The 15,219-nt window shown below is 40.3% G+C and overlaps 1 protein-coding gene across 2 annotated transcripts; it reads right to left on the bottom strand.

Moving 5' to 3' along the window:
- Positions 1 to 355: 355 nt before the first annotated feature.
- Positions 356 to 9,342, bottom strand: LOC145780873 (validoxylamine A 7'-phosphate phosphatase-like). Of its 2 annotated transcripts, none has more exons than XM_082592525.1 (4): positions 9,127 to 9,342; positions 8,355 to 8,496; positions 1,692 to 1,777; positions 356 to 1,433 (listed from the first exon to the last, which is right to left on the bottom strand). In XM_082592525.1, the coding sequence occupies exons 1-4, from the start codon at positions 9,284 to 9,286 to the stop codon at positions 1,054 to 1,056; spliced, it is 768 nt and encodes a 255-aa protein (XP_082448651.1). In that variant the 5' UTR covers positions 9,287 to 9,342; the 3' UTR covers positions 356 to 1,053. The 2 variants fall into 2 exon arrangements, with proteins under 2 accessions (XP_082448651.1, XP_082448648.1); XM_082592522.1 differs by lacking the exon at positions 9,127 to 9,342 and adding an exon at positions 8,873 to 9,118.
- Between the last annotated feature and the right edge of the window lie 5,877 nt (positions 9,343 to 15,219).

Below are 15,219 nucleotides of genomic sequence, written 5' to 3' on the forward strand. Positions count from 1 at the left end.
TTTTGTAGTAGACCTATTAATAGCATTTATTGTTTATGTAACAGTAGAGGGTCTAGTAGCCTATGTTTTCGGTTTAACCGTATTTGCAAACATGTGTGTGTAACATTATAAGGCTCAACTCTAATATTATAACGTTATAGGCTAACACTCAAATCTGCTGTGCCTTGATTGTCTGTGGTGCTGCACAAAAAAGCGAAATTTCTCCCGAAACCTCTGCATCAGATTTATTACTCTTTTACGTCTGGAATGAAACCTCGCTGGCGAATGTCGCGTCGATGGTTGCACCTCGTGCTACCGCCAAGACGCAGCTACGTATCTCCTGTTTGCAACAATGACCCTGCACTCTTGTTCGAAATATTTTCTACAATAAACTGTTTGAGAACGAGAAATGATTCACAGGAACGAGCTCAGTGAAACGTCACGTAATAGTTCACTCAACAATGCGTCATTGTGAAGAAAGGTCTTCGGGCTCATCAATATAAATGAAAATAATTCCGACGTTTAAAACTTAGTCCGACCATAACGTGACGGCAACGCCACAGGAAAACAACAGCAGCAAGTTGCGGCTCATGGAAATATAAACAAGTGAAAACACTAGGTGTCTAAGCCTGGTGACGTCACGGGTGTTTCAATAATCCCACATAGGGAGGGCAGGTACCTCCACGCCTGGTACAAACCGAGTGAAATACAATCTAGTTCTAGACATCATTCAACCAAACCCCATTTCTTTGTTAATGTTAAATCATGGTATGAAGGTCTTGACTGGTGACAATGTGGTACTTGGCCGCGGTTGGGATTACATTGGTTGACATTGCCTTGTTGAAAGAAACTAAACTTTGCATTAGAAATATACAACAAATGATCATCATCTTGAATACCGTATAACATCTTTGTTGGGAAAATAATTCTATAACCTGCATGATGGGGAAACCATAGGTCAACTTAACATGAGCATGAATAGCCAGATAGACCACCTGTACCTGGTTGTGCTTGCGGTTTCCTGTTGCGTTTGCACTTTTAATTGTCTACACCGCCACAAACACCAATTTAACGTCACTTTTTTCGTGTCCCGACGATCGCCGCGATACTGGCCGTGACGTCATCGAAGCCTTTGTCTAGCACGAAGTCGGCATCGACGAGGTCCCCCGGGGAATGGATACCGGTTGCCACGGCAACGCAGGGTACATCGTTGGCGTGGGCACACGCGATGTCTTTTGGGGTGTCTCCTATCACAATCATGTCATTCGGTTCCACATCCGCTGACCCTCCAAGGAAGTCCCGGTATCGTTCTCTGGCAACCCTGACCAGCTTGCTGCGGTCGCCATCATCCGATCCAAACGCCCCAAACAACTGACCAGGGCTGCCATTCATGAAGCACTCGGTGTTCACGCCTGCTGTCTGCAACTTGATCATAGCCACGGACTGGATATTGCCTGAAACGATCGACAAGTCACGAAACGGGAAGTTTGGCGTAAGTGGAACTACATTCTAATAAATTGAATGACGTCAATATTTGTATCAAGATTGAACATAACACAAGGTTGACCACAGTTGTGGCACGAAACAACCAAATGGCCTCTATAGAAGCAGGGCGGTACAACCACCACAACCGGACAAATCCATGTCATACACGGGACACTTGACCACGATGTTGATAAAGCCGTAAAGAAACACTCTCTAGCGCCACTGACCGGTCAGAAGTCCAATCTTAACATCCTCCCTCTTGGCCAGCTCTCCAAGCAACTCGTTCACATTGGGAAGAATGTTCCAACAGTATCTGGAAAAAAAATTCGTTATAAATGAATATTTGAAGCAATTGACTACAGTCCATGACCCTGTCTGACAGGTCAGACTATGCTTCGAATTGTTTGTTACCATGGCCATCATAATAACGATACCGGTACAGTCATATCGATACAATTTGACACAAGAATTAAAATGTTGTTCTAAATATGTCACAAGCATTGACAGACAGGAAAATAAACACTACACAGTTTTGCATCATCCTCATTTTGGTAAACCACTGACGACAACAAGAATATTTCACAAACTGTTGAGTTTCCAATCAGGTTGGTTTTCCATCCACCAGATACTGCAAAATTACAAACCATGCAGAAATTATAATAACCAACAATTCCTATCGATGAAAAGACCACAAAGAGTCATCAAGCCAACTGCCAAAAAAAAAATAGAAAAAAATGACAACCCAAAAAACAGAATTCAGTGTCAACATTAGAAAAGAAAGTGGGAAAAAAGAAAACAACAGAAACGTTGTTCCAGACGGTTGTTCGCCTGGTCAAACGTCATGTAGAAACCGTTCGGGTCTACTGAATATTACGTCATGGAAATTCCTAAAACATGAGCCAAAATTGCACCATCGTCCGTAAGACTCGTGTCAGACCGGTTTAAACCTGTTTCAGTTTGAGACCTGTTTGGACATGAAATATTGCGTCACGAACTGCTCACGTGCCTTTGAGTTATCACAAATTTTTCTGATTCATTCTCGAAGTTGTTTGTTGGAAGTCGGTCGCACATTTAACTGGTTTATTTGGTGCTTGCTAGCTGGACAAATTCTCCGTCTTTTATCCAAGTAATCTGTATCGTAGTGACAGTTTTAGAGGTGTAGGCATTGCACCAGTCATTTCGATAGCCGCGGGCTAATTTTACAGAAATACACTGTTTGAAAAGAAGTTCAAGTGTGTGTTTCTTCGGTCACCTACATGCAGACGAACGGATTTGGGAATCTTATGTTACAATTTTCCCACGAAGAGATTATGGTTTACCGCTGTGACCATAAAAAATAAAAGACGATTCTCTGTCTAGTGTTTGGCACAGAAGCACTTAGAAGCAAAAAATAAAAGACGAGTTCTTGTCAGTTGGTAGGTCAAGAAGAAATTAAAGCAAGAAAAATAAAAAACGAATTTGTTAGCTGGTAGGCCAAGAAGCACTTGAAGGCATAAAAATAAACGACGTGTTTGTTGTCAGCTAGTGCAGAAGAACTACTTAGAAGTACAAGAAATAATAAAAGAAGATTTGTTGGTTGGTAGTCTACACTCTTACAGAAGCAAAGAAAAGTAAAGACAATTCTTCTCAGTTTGGTACAGAAGAAAAATAACTTTGACATTCATTGGCAAGAAAGAAGATTAAAAGACAATCCATCTGTGCTTGTAGATTCAAGTGGAAGAATCCAAGCAAGTTTTGTGGACTTTAGGACTTCATACCCGTACAGCTACGGTATCGTGCATTTAAATTCTTTTTTGTATTTTTACGGTCTTTGCAGTTAAGTTTTTTATAACTACTGTAGCCTAATAATTTTGTGTGTTTGTGTAACTTAATTTTTTTAATTGTTAAATTTAGCCCCAACATTTAATATGTCTACACTCGGTGGCGACAAGGACTCGACCGCCGTAGACTCGACTGAGTTTAAGCCTGATGATGTTCTTTGCGGTCGGGCAGGCCATTCTGGGGAGGGACCCAATAACGATGAGGCTAAGTCAGTTCGAGAGGCCCGGCATCTTAGACGGGATATTTTGACTCAAATTGGGGAACTTTCTGTAGCCCTAGGTTCTTTGAGTGATAAGCAGGAACTGTTAATTTTTCGATCTAAGTTATCTATTTTAGAAGAGGAATTGCTGCATTTCCATGCTCTTTTGACTAAAATCTTTAACTCTGCAATCTTGGCAGAACTTCGTGATAGGGTAGATCCCGAATTTAACTCTTTAAAACATAACTTCGAACAAAAAGAAAGTGAGTTCTCAGATAGGTTGGATGCTGACATACATCCTGAGGATAGCGCCTCAAACGTAAGCACTAGGATGTCTGAGAGCTCGTCACGGATAGTTACACAAATTAACCTACAGTTAAAACGGGAGGAGCTCCAGATACAAGCTGAGGCCGAAGCAAGAGCTGCTGAGGCCATCGCGAGAGCTGAGGCCATACGAGCTGAGGCCGAAGCGAGAGCAGCTGAGGCCGCCGCGAAAGCCGAAGCGAGAGCTGCTGAGTTCGCACTCAAAGACGCTCAGTTGAGGGCTGAACAACGAAAAGAGGTAGTTTTAGCTGAATATCGATCAGAGGCGGGCTCCCGGCGTAGCTCTAAGAAGAGCTCTTCTAGGCATTCCAGAAATGAACATCAATCGCAGTTTAATTTACATAACCTTTTCCAAACGCCCGTTCAACCTGTGAGTGGACCAGGGCAATCCACACGTTTTCCAGCTGTTTCAGGAGGTCTCGGGGCCGCGGCTAAAGGTCTTCCGAATGCTGTAGAGCCAAGGTCTGCGAATTACAACCGAACTCCTCCCCCAGAGCGTACAGGTCACGGGGCCGCCCATAGCAGTAATGCTTTGCCCCCTTCAAAGTTTTCTGCGCCGCTAGTTGTGGATCGCCCAGCTACACGTAATTTGGGTGGTTGTGAGAGGCGTATCGCGTCTCCTGATTTTAACGTGTGTGAGGATCGTGATCGGGCTGTGCACGTGACTGAGCCCACTCAGCCCCTTAAGGGATATAGCTTGTCTTCTCCCGCTAAATCGAGTTCTCAACAGCAGGATTGCTTTTTTGAATACCAAAATAGTAGGACGTTTTTCGATAAGGCGGCCTTGATTGGTTACGATGGTAATAATATGCCATTTATCTTCTTTAAAAATCGTGTTACGGCCTTAATGGCAGCTTCGCCCTTTAAGGGGACTCGTTTGACTTTGTTACAAGCAGCTTGTGTTAGGACAGCTGCGCAAACGATTGCTAATTTGGTTTCTGACACCCCTGGCTTGTCAGAGGAAGACAGGATAGAAATGTTGTTAGCTCGCTTGTCCCAGCGTTTTGGGGTTCGTGGAGGTCTTTTTGCAGAACCAGAAATTAGAAAGTATCGCTATGGTAGCAAATTGACTTCGACCTCTTCCAGTGATCTGAAAGAGTTTAAAGATGAATTGTCGCAGTGTTTGCTTTACGCGCAAGCTTATGGTCAGCGTGATAAATTAGAAGGACGTTTTGTTTTGGATTTGGCTAAGCGACTCCCGTTTGACGCTAAGCAGCGTTATCTTGACTTTTTAGGTGATCAGTATGGTGGCACTGATGAGCCTACCTTTCAGAGTTTGTTTGAATTTGTAGTACGGGAGGAAACGCGTAAGTCGACTGATTTTAGCATTATGCTAATGGGCGATTCTGGTGAGTCGCAGCAATTTAAAAAGTTTGGCAAAGGAAAATTGCCTTCATGTCCGGTTAGGCAGACGTCCGTAAAACCCCATGATGATGTGATGTCAGGGAGTTCGCAGTACTCGACTGTTGTTGGCGCACCGCGCGGTGGTGAAGCCAGACGTAAAAACCTACCGGCATGCATTTGTTGTTCGTCACGTGGTCAAGTTGAATATCATTTTTTGTCTAATTGTAAAGAATTTTTGCGCTTGACACCTAAAGATCGGAGAGATGTCATTGTGAAAGCTGGCAAATGCTTGAATTGTTTGCGCCAGCATATGGTTAGGGATTGCGTTCATGCAAATAACTGTCGTAAGTGTGGGCCTAACAACGATAGGAAACACTATTTTCTTCTGCATGATTTTTATGTGACGTCACGTGATTCTCTGGATTCGGTTGGGAAAGATGATGCTCGTGCCAGAGTTCCTGTGCGTAATGTTAAGATTGGAAATGTTAAAGCAGCTTTTAACCGCGTTACTGCTGCTCGTGTTTTGAATCCAATGACTGGCAAATCGAAGTTGGTGTATTGTCAGCATGATCCTGGTTCGCAGTTGACGTTTGTTTCGAGTGATTTGGTGTGTGAACTTGATCTTAAACCGTACGATAAAGCGTCGTTTAAAATGGATACCCTGGCTGGTCAGAAAGCTACTTGTGCTGACCTTGTCAAACTCAACATCCAGTCGTTAAAGACAGATGAACTGTTTTGTGATATAACTTCGGTGGTTAACCCAGCTTGGGCTGACGATGTTAAAACTTTACCGCATAAACAAGATTTAAATGGTTTCCGTCATTTTCATGACGTGAATATGTTTCATTTGAATGATTGTAGTACTGTAGATGTACTGATTGGCAACGACAACGCTTATTTGATGTGTGCAAAAAAAGAGCGTGTTGGTGAAAATCGTAGTGAACCACATGCTTTGCTCACTCCTCTCGGTTGGTTGGCTTGTGGTGGTAAGTCACCCTTAGATGAAAGCGTTGCTAAAGTGTGCAGAGTGCAGACGTCTTCAGAGTCGGATGTCATCTCTGGCTTTCAGCGTAAAATTGAGTCTCGTGATATGGAAATAGCAGACCTGAATAAAGTCATTCAGGATTTGACGTTGCAAAATGAAACCTGTGAATTGTCTCGCACAACTGCCCATAGGAAACCCTTTTTTGATTGCGGCTTAGACTATCTTGGACCTTTAACTTTCGTTGAAGGTAGAAGTCACAAAAAAGCTTGGGGACTCTTGTTCACATGTATGGCATCTCGCGCTATTCATGTTGAGCTGGTTACGTCATTGTCGCTGAGTGATTTTTTACTTGCCTTTACAAGGTTTACAGATTTACGTGGGCAGGTTAATGCTATCTATTCCGACAATGGAAGTACCTTTCAGGCAGCATCTAAGAAGTTACCCGAGTTGATAGGATCAGCTGAATTTCACAACGCCCTGAGACAGAGAGAGATAAACTGGGAATTTATACCTCTGTATGCTCCGGCGCAAGGTGGCGCCTGGGAGGCAATGGTTAAACAATTTAAAATTGCATTTTTTCACATTTTGGACTCTTCAATTCGTAAGCCCAATTTTATTGAACTGCTTACGTACACAGGCAGTGCCGTTCGGATCGTGAACGAACGCCCTTTGGTACCTTTGAGTGACGACCCTAGGGATTTTACTGTCATCACCCCTGCCTCACTTTTGACCCCATACTTAGACCCATACTGTGCTGTTGGGCAACCACATGATCGTGACCAATTAAGAAGGGATTATCGGTTCAATTTGTCACTTTCTGATCAGTTTTGGAGTAAATGGATCGATTTTTACTTGCCAGGTCTTCAGGGCCGGAAAAAATGGCTAAAAATGGCCGAGAATTTGGAGCCTGGTCAACTTGTAGTGGTAGGTTCTCTCCAGGACATTGGTAAACGTGGGAAGTATCAACTTGGGAGGGTGCATGAGGTAGTTCCACAAATTAGGAAAGGGAAGCCTGTGGTTCGTAGAGCTAAAGTTGCCGTCTGCAACTATGATGAGAGTACGGGGAAAGTGAAAGTAGACTACGTGTTGAGGGATATTTCGTGCCTCGCCCCCGTAAAGAACACCTAAGTGTTAGGGTTTGAGCCTGGTTTTGTCTGCGGTGGCCGACACTTGTCTGAGCCCAGAACAGTCGGTTATTATCGCAACCATGGTATATAGCGTCATTTTTTGCGTGTACCTACTACCTATGGTACCAATTTCATGTATCGTCGTGTTTATTCTTATTGCTGTTCATTCTTTGCATGCCCTTTGTATTTGCGTATTAACTTAAACGTGAGTGATTCAAACGATTTGTGTATCATGTGTTTTTATTCATTGGCTCACAATTGTCGTCAATTCTTTTTTAGTTATGCCATGTCAGACTGTCATAACTAGGGGCCGCTATGTTCCAGACGGTTGTTCGCCTGGTCAAACGTCATGTAGAAACCGTTCGGGTCTACTGAATATTACGTCATGGAAATTCCTAAAACATGAGCCAAAATTGCACCATCGTCCGTAAGACTCGTGTCAGACCGGTTTAAACCTGTTTCAGTTTGAGACCTGTTTGGACATGAAATATTGCGTCACGAACTGCTCACGTGCCTTTGAGTTATCACAAATTTTTCTGATTCATTCTCGAAGTTGTTTGTTGGAAGTCGGTCGCACATTTAACTGGTTTATTTGGTGCTTGCTAGCTGGACAAATTCTCCGTCTTTTATCCAAGTAATCTGTATCGTAGTGACAGTTTTAGAGGTGTAGGCATTGCACCAGTCATTTCGATAGCCGCGGGCTAATTTTACAGAAATACACTGTTTGAAAAGAAGTTCAAGTGTGTGTTTCTTCGGTCACCTACATGCAGACGAACGGATTTGGGAATCTTATGTTACAATTTTCCCACGAAGAGATTATGGTTTACCGCTGTGACCAAACGTGTTTATACAGTGTCAACAGTACTAATGTACATTTAGGTGGACTAACATATCAGAAACAATACTTCACACAATAAAATAACTGCATTGCCTCCGAGATAGTAGATAAATTTTAGATTGCTTTTGAAGAACCATATATATAAACATTTTAGGTTGTTTGGAACTACATTCCAAATACATAGCTGGACCACTTATACAAATCAAGAACAACAATATATATATCACAAATTTGATCCACAATGTGCAGTACCTGCCTTCAGCAACACCCCTCCTTGCTATTTCAGGCAACATAGCAAATGCTTTTTCAATGTTTTTGTGATAATTCGGACAGTTTTCCTCAGTGATTCCATGGGAATCTAACACAGCTTTTGTTATGCTTGGGTCAGTGCCACCTGGGATAATAATAATGATAGTTTCTTGTTACAAACTGAGTTCCTCCAAAAGTAAGAATACACTTTGTCATGCAAATAAATTTGATGCATCAACCTAAAATACATGCCATGGCTACTGACAATCGCATACACACTTCACAAGCTCTCACAATAAATGTTAAATTTTCAAATAGTTATATACACTATTTAACAAATAATGTGGCATTGTATGATGATTCAGTGAAATATATTTGCAACAGATACATGGAGACCTTAACCGAAATCATGTTAAAACAGTTTGCTAACATCAAATGGTTTTCAGTTTAACAATTGAGCTATAAAGTCTTTAACTACTGCTATGCTGCTAGAAGCCATACTCAATACAACTAGTGGTTACCTGTAAAATCAACACCATTTCTTCGAACAGTTTGACCAAATGCTATTGTGAGAGCTTCCAGCAAGGAACTTCTAAATTTTTTGCCAACTTTTACATGCTGAGACCTAGTGAATGTGCCATCAATATCAAACAGCAACAAACGAGGCAACGTTTTTGAGGCCACACGAATGCATGAGTGATTCATGCTAGCTCAAATCAATTCAATTTTTCAATGAAATAAAAAAAATAATCGAATAAAATGTGACTTAAATTACCTGGAAATGATACATTGTTGCGTGAAATGTTTTGCTCAAAAGTCAAAGCAAGCCCTTCCAGTAAATAACTGCCAATCTCGTTGTTTGTTTTCTTGTGTTTGGAGCTGGTTAGTGTTCCATCGATGTCAAATAAAAGCAAACGGGGTATAGAAGAACTCATCCCAAAGCAATTTAGTGCAAAGTAATTATATAAATATATTTTTACTACTACGTCAGTTCTGCAAAATGTATTCTGTACAATGGTAACTATAAGAAGTGGCTATTTTTCCCACAGAAGTGTAGCCAGATAAGAAATTCTGCCTTAATTTGAGAAAAGTGTAAAGATGTTGAAGACAAAAACTTGCCAATTTGAAAAATTTTGAAGTCTTTAACAGAGAAAAAAAATTCCACTTTTAACCCTTACTCTAACCTTAACCTGGCAACACTATCTACAAAACAATTTTAAACCGTAACCATGGCAACCAAACTGGTAAAATAGCCACTTTGTAATATTATATATATATGTGTGACCATAAACCGAGCTTTATACACAGGCTATGACAACAGGCAGCTTCAAATTTGACTGAAGGCCAATCTGTTACTAGGTATACAAAATCGCTAAGTATAATAAGTTAATAGTTTAAGTACCGGTAGTTAATAAATAATAAATATAGTCCTTGTGTACATATTGAGTTGTAACTTTTGTGCTGTTGTTACTATTCAAATAACAGACTAGATTTGTGCACTTGTACTGGAAATCCAAAAAGCATCTGGGAACACAGGTAACATTGGGATATCGGGCTTTTCCGCTCAACCATGCACCAATGGGGAATGGCTTCTTCCTCCTCCTGTAAATGTGGTGCCGAGGAACAGACCGCAGACCACATCATCAATGACTGTACCATCTTCAAGCCACATGGAGTGGAAGGTCTGCGCGTCTTGGATGATGAAACTAAAGTCTGGCTGCTCTCTAGCAGCCTTCCAGTGTAGTCCGGGAACATCGTGAATCTGGGGTGGTAAAAGGATAGACCCTCGGCCCCATAAGCTCAGACGACGACGACGATTCGGAAATTGTCATTCTTAGGCCCAAAAGCATGGAAAGATTAACCTTCAGAAATAATCGGAGCAACGACTTTAAAAACTTTCACGAAAAAACTTAAAACTCATTATCATATAATTATGAATAAACTTTGTCTGTGACTGTTTCTATTGTCACAACATTGACAACAGTTTCACAATTTCGGATTGAACATTTTTACTAGTAGGCTACCATTAGGGGGGAGGGGGTTAATTTTAGTTTCAACTTTAGCCCTAATATTAGAATACAACAGGACATTCTAAGACTTCTGAAAAAAAAATTAAAATTTCCGTCCAAAACCTCCACCCAACCCCTCTACCCTGAAAACTACTTTTTGGGTCAAATTGGCTTGTATTGCATGCAGTAGATGTCAATTTTTGTTTAAGGTATTAAAGTTAAAATATTATTTGCTGCTGTATTAAAACACGTTACAGGCCTTAAAACTCGTGTTTTTTTTCCGGCAGCCATCGTGGCCTACTGAGAGCTCCTTCTCGGCGGCCAAATCTGCATGCTTGGAGGCCAAAATACAATAACGATAGCACAAGTAAATAGCATTAAACTTGCAACAATGTTAAAATGATCACTTAGCGTTGTTGAAGTCTGGGCGACGTCCTGCAATAGAATCGTTGTACCACGCATTAAATGCTTTATCGGGATTGTAATCCGGTATTGTGGGACCATCTAACGACCCTAAATTGTTTTAACCGCTCGCATCTCAGTCAACTACCGTAGTACCTAGTTCTCCTTTTTAACAACGATTCAATATCCGACAACATTGAATCGATATAAAAATGACAATATTGCCAGCCGATGTAAATTAGCACTTCGGATTAACACTTCGTTAAAATAAATATCGGGAATTGCAAACAAGACTTACAGCGCTGGTGATCGCAGCTGGATATATTCAATACAACAGTAGTGACTATGATGCGATGACCTAATTCTGCGTCACTCTTTGATACTACATATTTTCGACATTTAATCTACGATCAATCGATCATTCTATTGCGAAATTAAATAATTGGCTAGAAGAAACCGGCGGCCAAACTTGGCCGACGGAGGAGGTAGCACAGGCGGTCATTCAAGCACTACTTAGCGGCCATGGCCGCGATGGCCGCCGGCTGCTTTAAGGCTTGACGTTAATAATGTTGCAAGACAGCTGCAAACAGTTTTTCTGGTTTTGGTTTCATTGTAAAACCCAGGAAATTGGTCAATTCAGTTTGTGCGCATGAAGATACAAAAGCATACCGAAAATACAGATATTCTGTATTGAAGAAATAGAGAATAGGCTACTACAATAAATTGATCCAAGGGTATTGTAAAGCTTTAGCCACACAAGTAAGCTATAGCTTCTTACATACACCTATCATTCTTACAAAAGCAGAACTTAAAAGCTTCTTTGATAAGATAGGCTAGATATGTAGGCTAGTCACTAACGAAGCCACACTTGTGTTGTGTGGTGAAAAAGCTTCTAATACTTGATTGGGATGCCAACGATGTCGTATTTAGGGTTGCCAGAGGTTAATATAAAAAAGAGCCCAAGCTTATGCAAAAAGTAGCCCAAAAGTAGCCCAATTTTTTTGGGGTTCTAAAATGGAGCCCAAGCAAAGAGCTAGTTCAGTTCAGTTTATTTTTTTGTTGGAGAAAAAGAAAGACACAAAAAGCAAAAACACAATAAACACAAATAATTCGCACAACAAGGATGGCAGCGAAAGACAAAAAGGTCACCAAAGTCAGCTGCCACCCAAACATTTAAACAAAAGACCCAAAATTAAGAACATTAACACATACGGTATATAATATATAGCACAATACCAGCACTTTGATTTGTGAACATTAACAATACATTAACAATGGAATAACACAGGGCAACATAAAAAAACTGTGTAGAGAAATAAGCGGATGATACATTTCAGGAGTGATCATTGAATGAAATTCGTTGCTAATAGATTGCGGACCATTCTCAGAAGTTATTGAACAAGGGTAAACCATGCGTTGCAAACATTTTCTTTGTATTTTGTATTCGTATTTATATTTGTATTCGTATTTAGGCTACTTAGTAACAGAGCTGATTCAGCTGAAACCAACGCTGAACCAAATGACGTCAGTTGAAACAATCTGACACCTTGAATGGCTGTTTTATAGTTTTTATTTAGTCTTCATTATAATTTCAATCAATTACCGTAGGCTATTATGCCTGCAAACATACAAATATCCAATTGGTCATGGACACTGCATACAGGGTTTTAAACCAGATTTCAAGTTAACTTTGCTTGCTTAGCAATTTTTGTTCAAACTAAATTTATTTTATATACGGTATTCACAATTGATGAAAATGGCTGTTTTAATGTCTATTTTGTAGCATATCGTATCAGGCTTGGACAACTGGATAATTCTAGTTGTTTAATTCGATAAATTAGAGCGAAATGTCGGTAATTCTTATCTAATTCGGTAAAAACTTGTTTGCTCTAGTTGTAATAAAGGGATTCCACGTTGAACCAACAGACCGTGACGGGTTGAAGCTTGCGCTGAAAGTCTAGAGACTCTAGACAAACTACAGTAGGCCTATTGCACACAGCACAGATTGTTCCGTTCATATTAAAACCAGTTTAAAACCATCTTTCTGATTTATTTTTAAATCATGAACACAGAATAGGTTACATAACCACATTATCACCATAAAAACAATCATGCAGCCAAATATGGTAACGCAAAACTAAAATAAAAGTTTGCAAGGGAAGGTACCATTTTTGCAGTCAAGAACATTATATCGAAGTGTATTCGCTCAATAAATAAAGACTTTGAAGTATAGACAACTAAGTCACACCAAGGCAGACCAATGAGGACTATTTTCCCCTGAATTTGATAGAAGTAGTTGTGTGTACTTTTCAGTTTTAGTTTATCAACAACGAAATGGAGACAAAAATCATCATTAAGAGCTGCCTCTTGTACACAGTTGTTTCTAGCCTATATTTAAATTGACACTTCACTTCCAAGAGTCCAAAATTTTTCCCGGTTTCGTACTTGTCAAACACTTTTCCATCTGGGGAAGCTCCAAAAAAATTAACCTAGGATTGACTATTAGGCCACTGTCAAAAATCTCTACGTCTCTGTTTAGTTGTTTTTTCATCTCTTTCCAATATAACCGAACTGCATGCTTCTTCTTTGTCAAACCGTGGCGAACAGCTAGAACATGGTGTAGCATTGGTGATTTAAAAATTCATCTTAAAAAGGAAGTAAGGCCTAGTCTTCCGCTTAATAATTTTTCCAAAATTTGAGGAGGTTAGTTGTCGTTTTCGGCTATTGTGTCATAAAACCAGGGATATCTATAACTACGGGATTGGAAACTCTATTCAGTGCTATACATCAGTAGGGTCATTACATTAGTACGACTACAGAAAGATTAACAAAATAAAAAGCCGACTAAAAGATATACAAAATGCAATTTTACAATAATAATACAAAATGTACACTCATATTAAAACTTAATTGATTATAAAAGTACATTTACGCTGCTAGAAAAAAAACAATGAATCCAAAAAATGAATGAATGCAACGAGTCCAAAAACCGCCTACTGTTGTTCTTTAGCATTTTGGTTACTGCAAATCGGATCAGAAGTAAATGAGGAGTGTTCAGCAATCAGTGAAATATGCTGTTATATCATCAACGTGTTCACAGACCAATCCAGTACGAAACCAATACGTTTACGATGTCATCAGAACTAAAACCAATAGTCATTCAGGAAATTTTTTAAGCAGCAAGCAAAATGCAACATGATTGCACTAATGGAATACAAACAAATAAACAAACCAGGCAAGCGTAGACCTTACAATTTACAGCAAGTGAATTGATTGTTACACTGTTGGTTGTTCGTTTAGCCTACTACTTGCTGCTTTTTGAGGTCAATTTATGTGAATATTTATCACAGCAGCGCACAAAGAAAAGTGACTCTACTGGTGTATAAAATGGTTTTCAGTTCCATAGAGTTTCCAATCCCGTAGTTATAGATATCCCTGCATAAAACTGATTGAGACTGCGAAGTTGTTGCCTCCTCAAGAACATGTAATAATAATAATAATCATGTTTTTATTTGCGCCCATTGCGATAACATACAGTAGCTTACACTGCGATCACAGATGCGATACAACAGACGACACGAAGCAGCGAAGTGACATATAGTCTTCGAGTCAGCTGCTTCCTTTATTTTGGCTTGCCACTAACTGTCTTTGCTGAGACACAGCCGCGTGTTCTGGAGCGGTGTCGAACCCTCGACCTCGTCCTTTCGAACGTCGCGCAGACGTTCTCACCACTCGGCTACGCAGCCGACGATGTGCTTCCTGTAAGCCTATGTACAAGCATGTCTTCATTTGATGCATCATGATGTTTCAAAATGTAGGAAAATGGTGCATTTGAAGCAGAGAATGCTGCAAAGGCTTCAATTACGCTTTCAAGCAAGGGACGTTTAAGGTCATTGTATCTGGCATCGAATCTGCGTGATGGGATGGTGCTTTCCACCCTCTGTTTGGTCCGGGCGGTTTCCGCTCTTGTAAAGATGTAATTTGTGACTGGTTCTGCAAAAATAGCGTCGCCTCTTGGTTTGTGCCACTGTTGCTCTGTGCTGGTGCAGGACAAAGCTCCTGGGATCATTTTTACATCACGAATGTGAAAATGATGCATCTTGTATAGCAATGCAGTAATGTGACTGCATCTACCACCAAGTCTGCAACACAAAGAAATGCAAATTAATACCAAACAAAAGTTTATGCAAGGTAACAGAATAAAGTACGGTAACTTATATATACTATGTAACCAAACGTGGTAGGCCTAGTTTTAGTTATCCATGTTAGTAGCATAAACTGCTTCATATTACTACAGTAGGTAGGCTACATAAACCGCATATAGGCTTAGCTGTAATATCAAATGGCTTATGCTACAAGCAGCATTAGCAATAATATGGTTAATAAAACAATAATCCTCAAAAGTGTAAAAAGACTAGTTTGCAACTACATTAGGCCTACAATTTAATATCACCCAT

The sequence above is a fragment of the Aplidium turbinatum genome, chromosome 12 (genome assembly GCF_918807975.1).
Source record: "Aplidium turbinatum chromosome 12, kaAplTurb1.1, whole genome shotgun sequence".
Classification (NCBI taxonomy): Eukaryota; Metazoa; Chordata; class Ascidiacea; order Aplousobranchia; family Polyclinidae; genus Aplidium; species Aplidium turbinatum.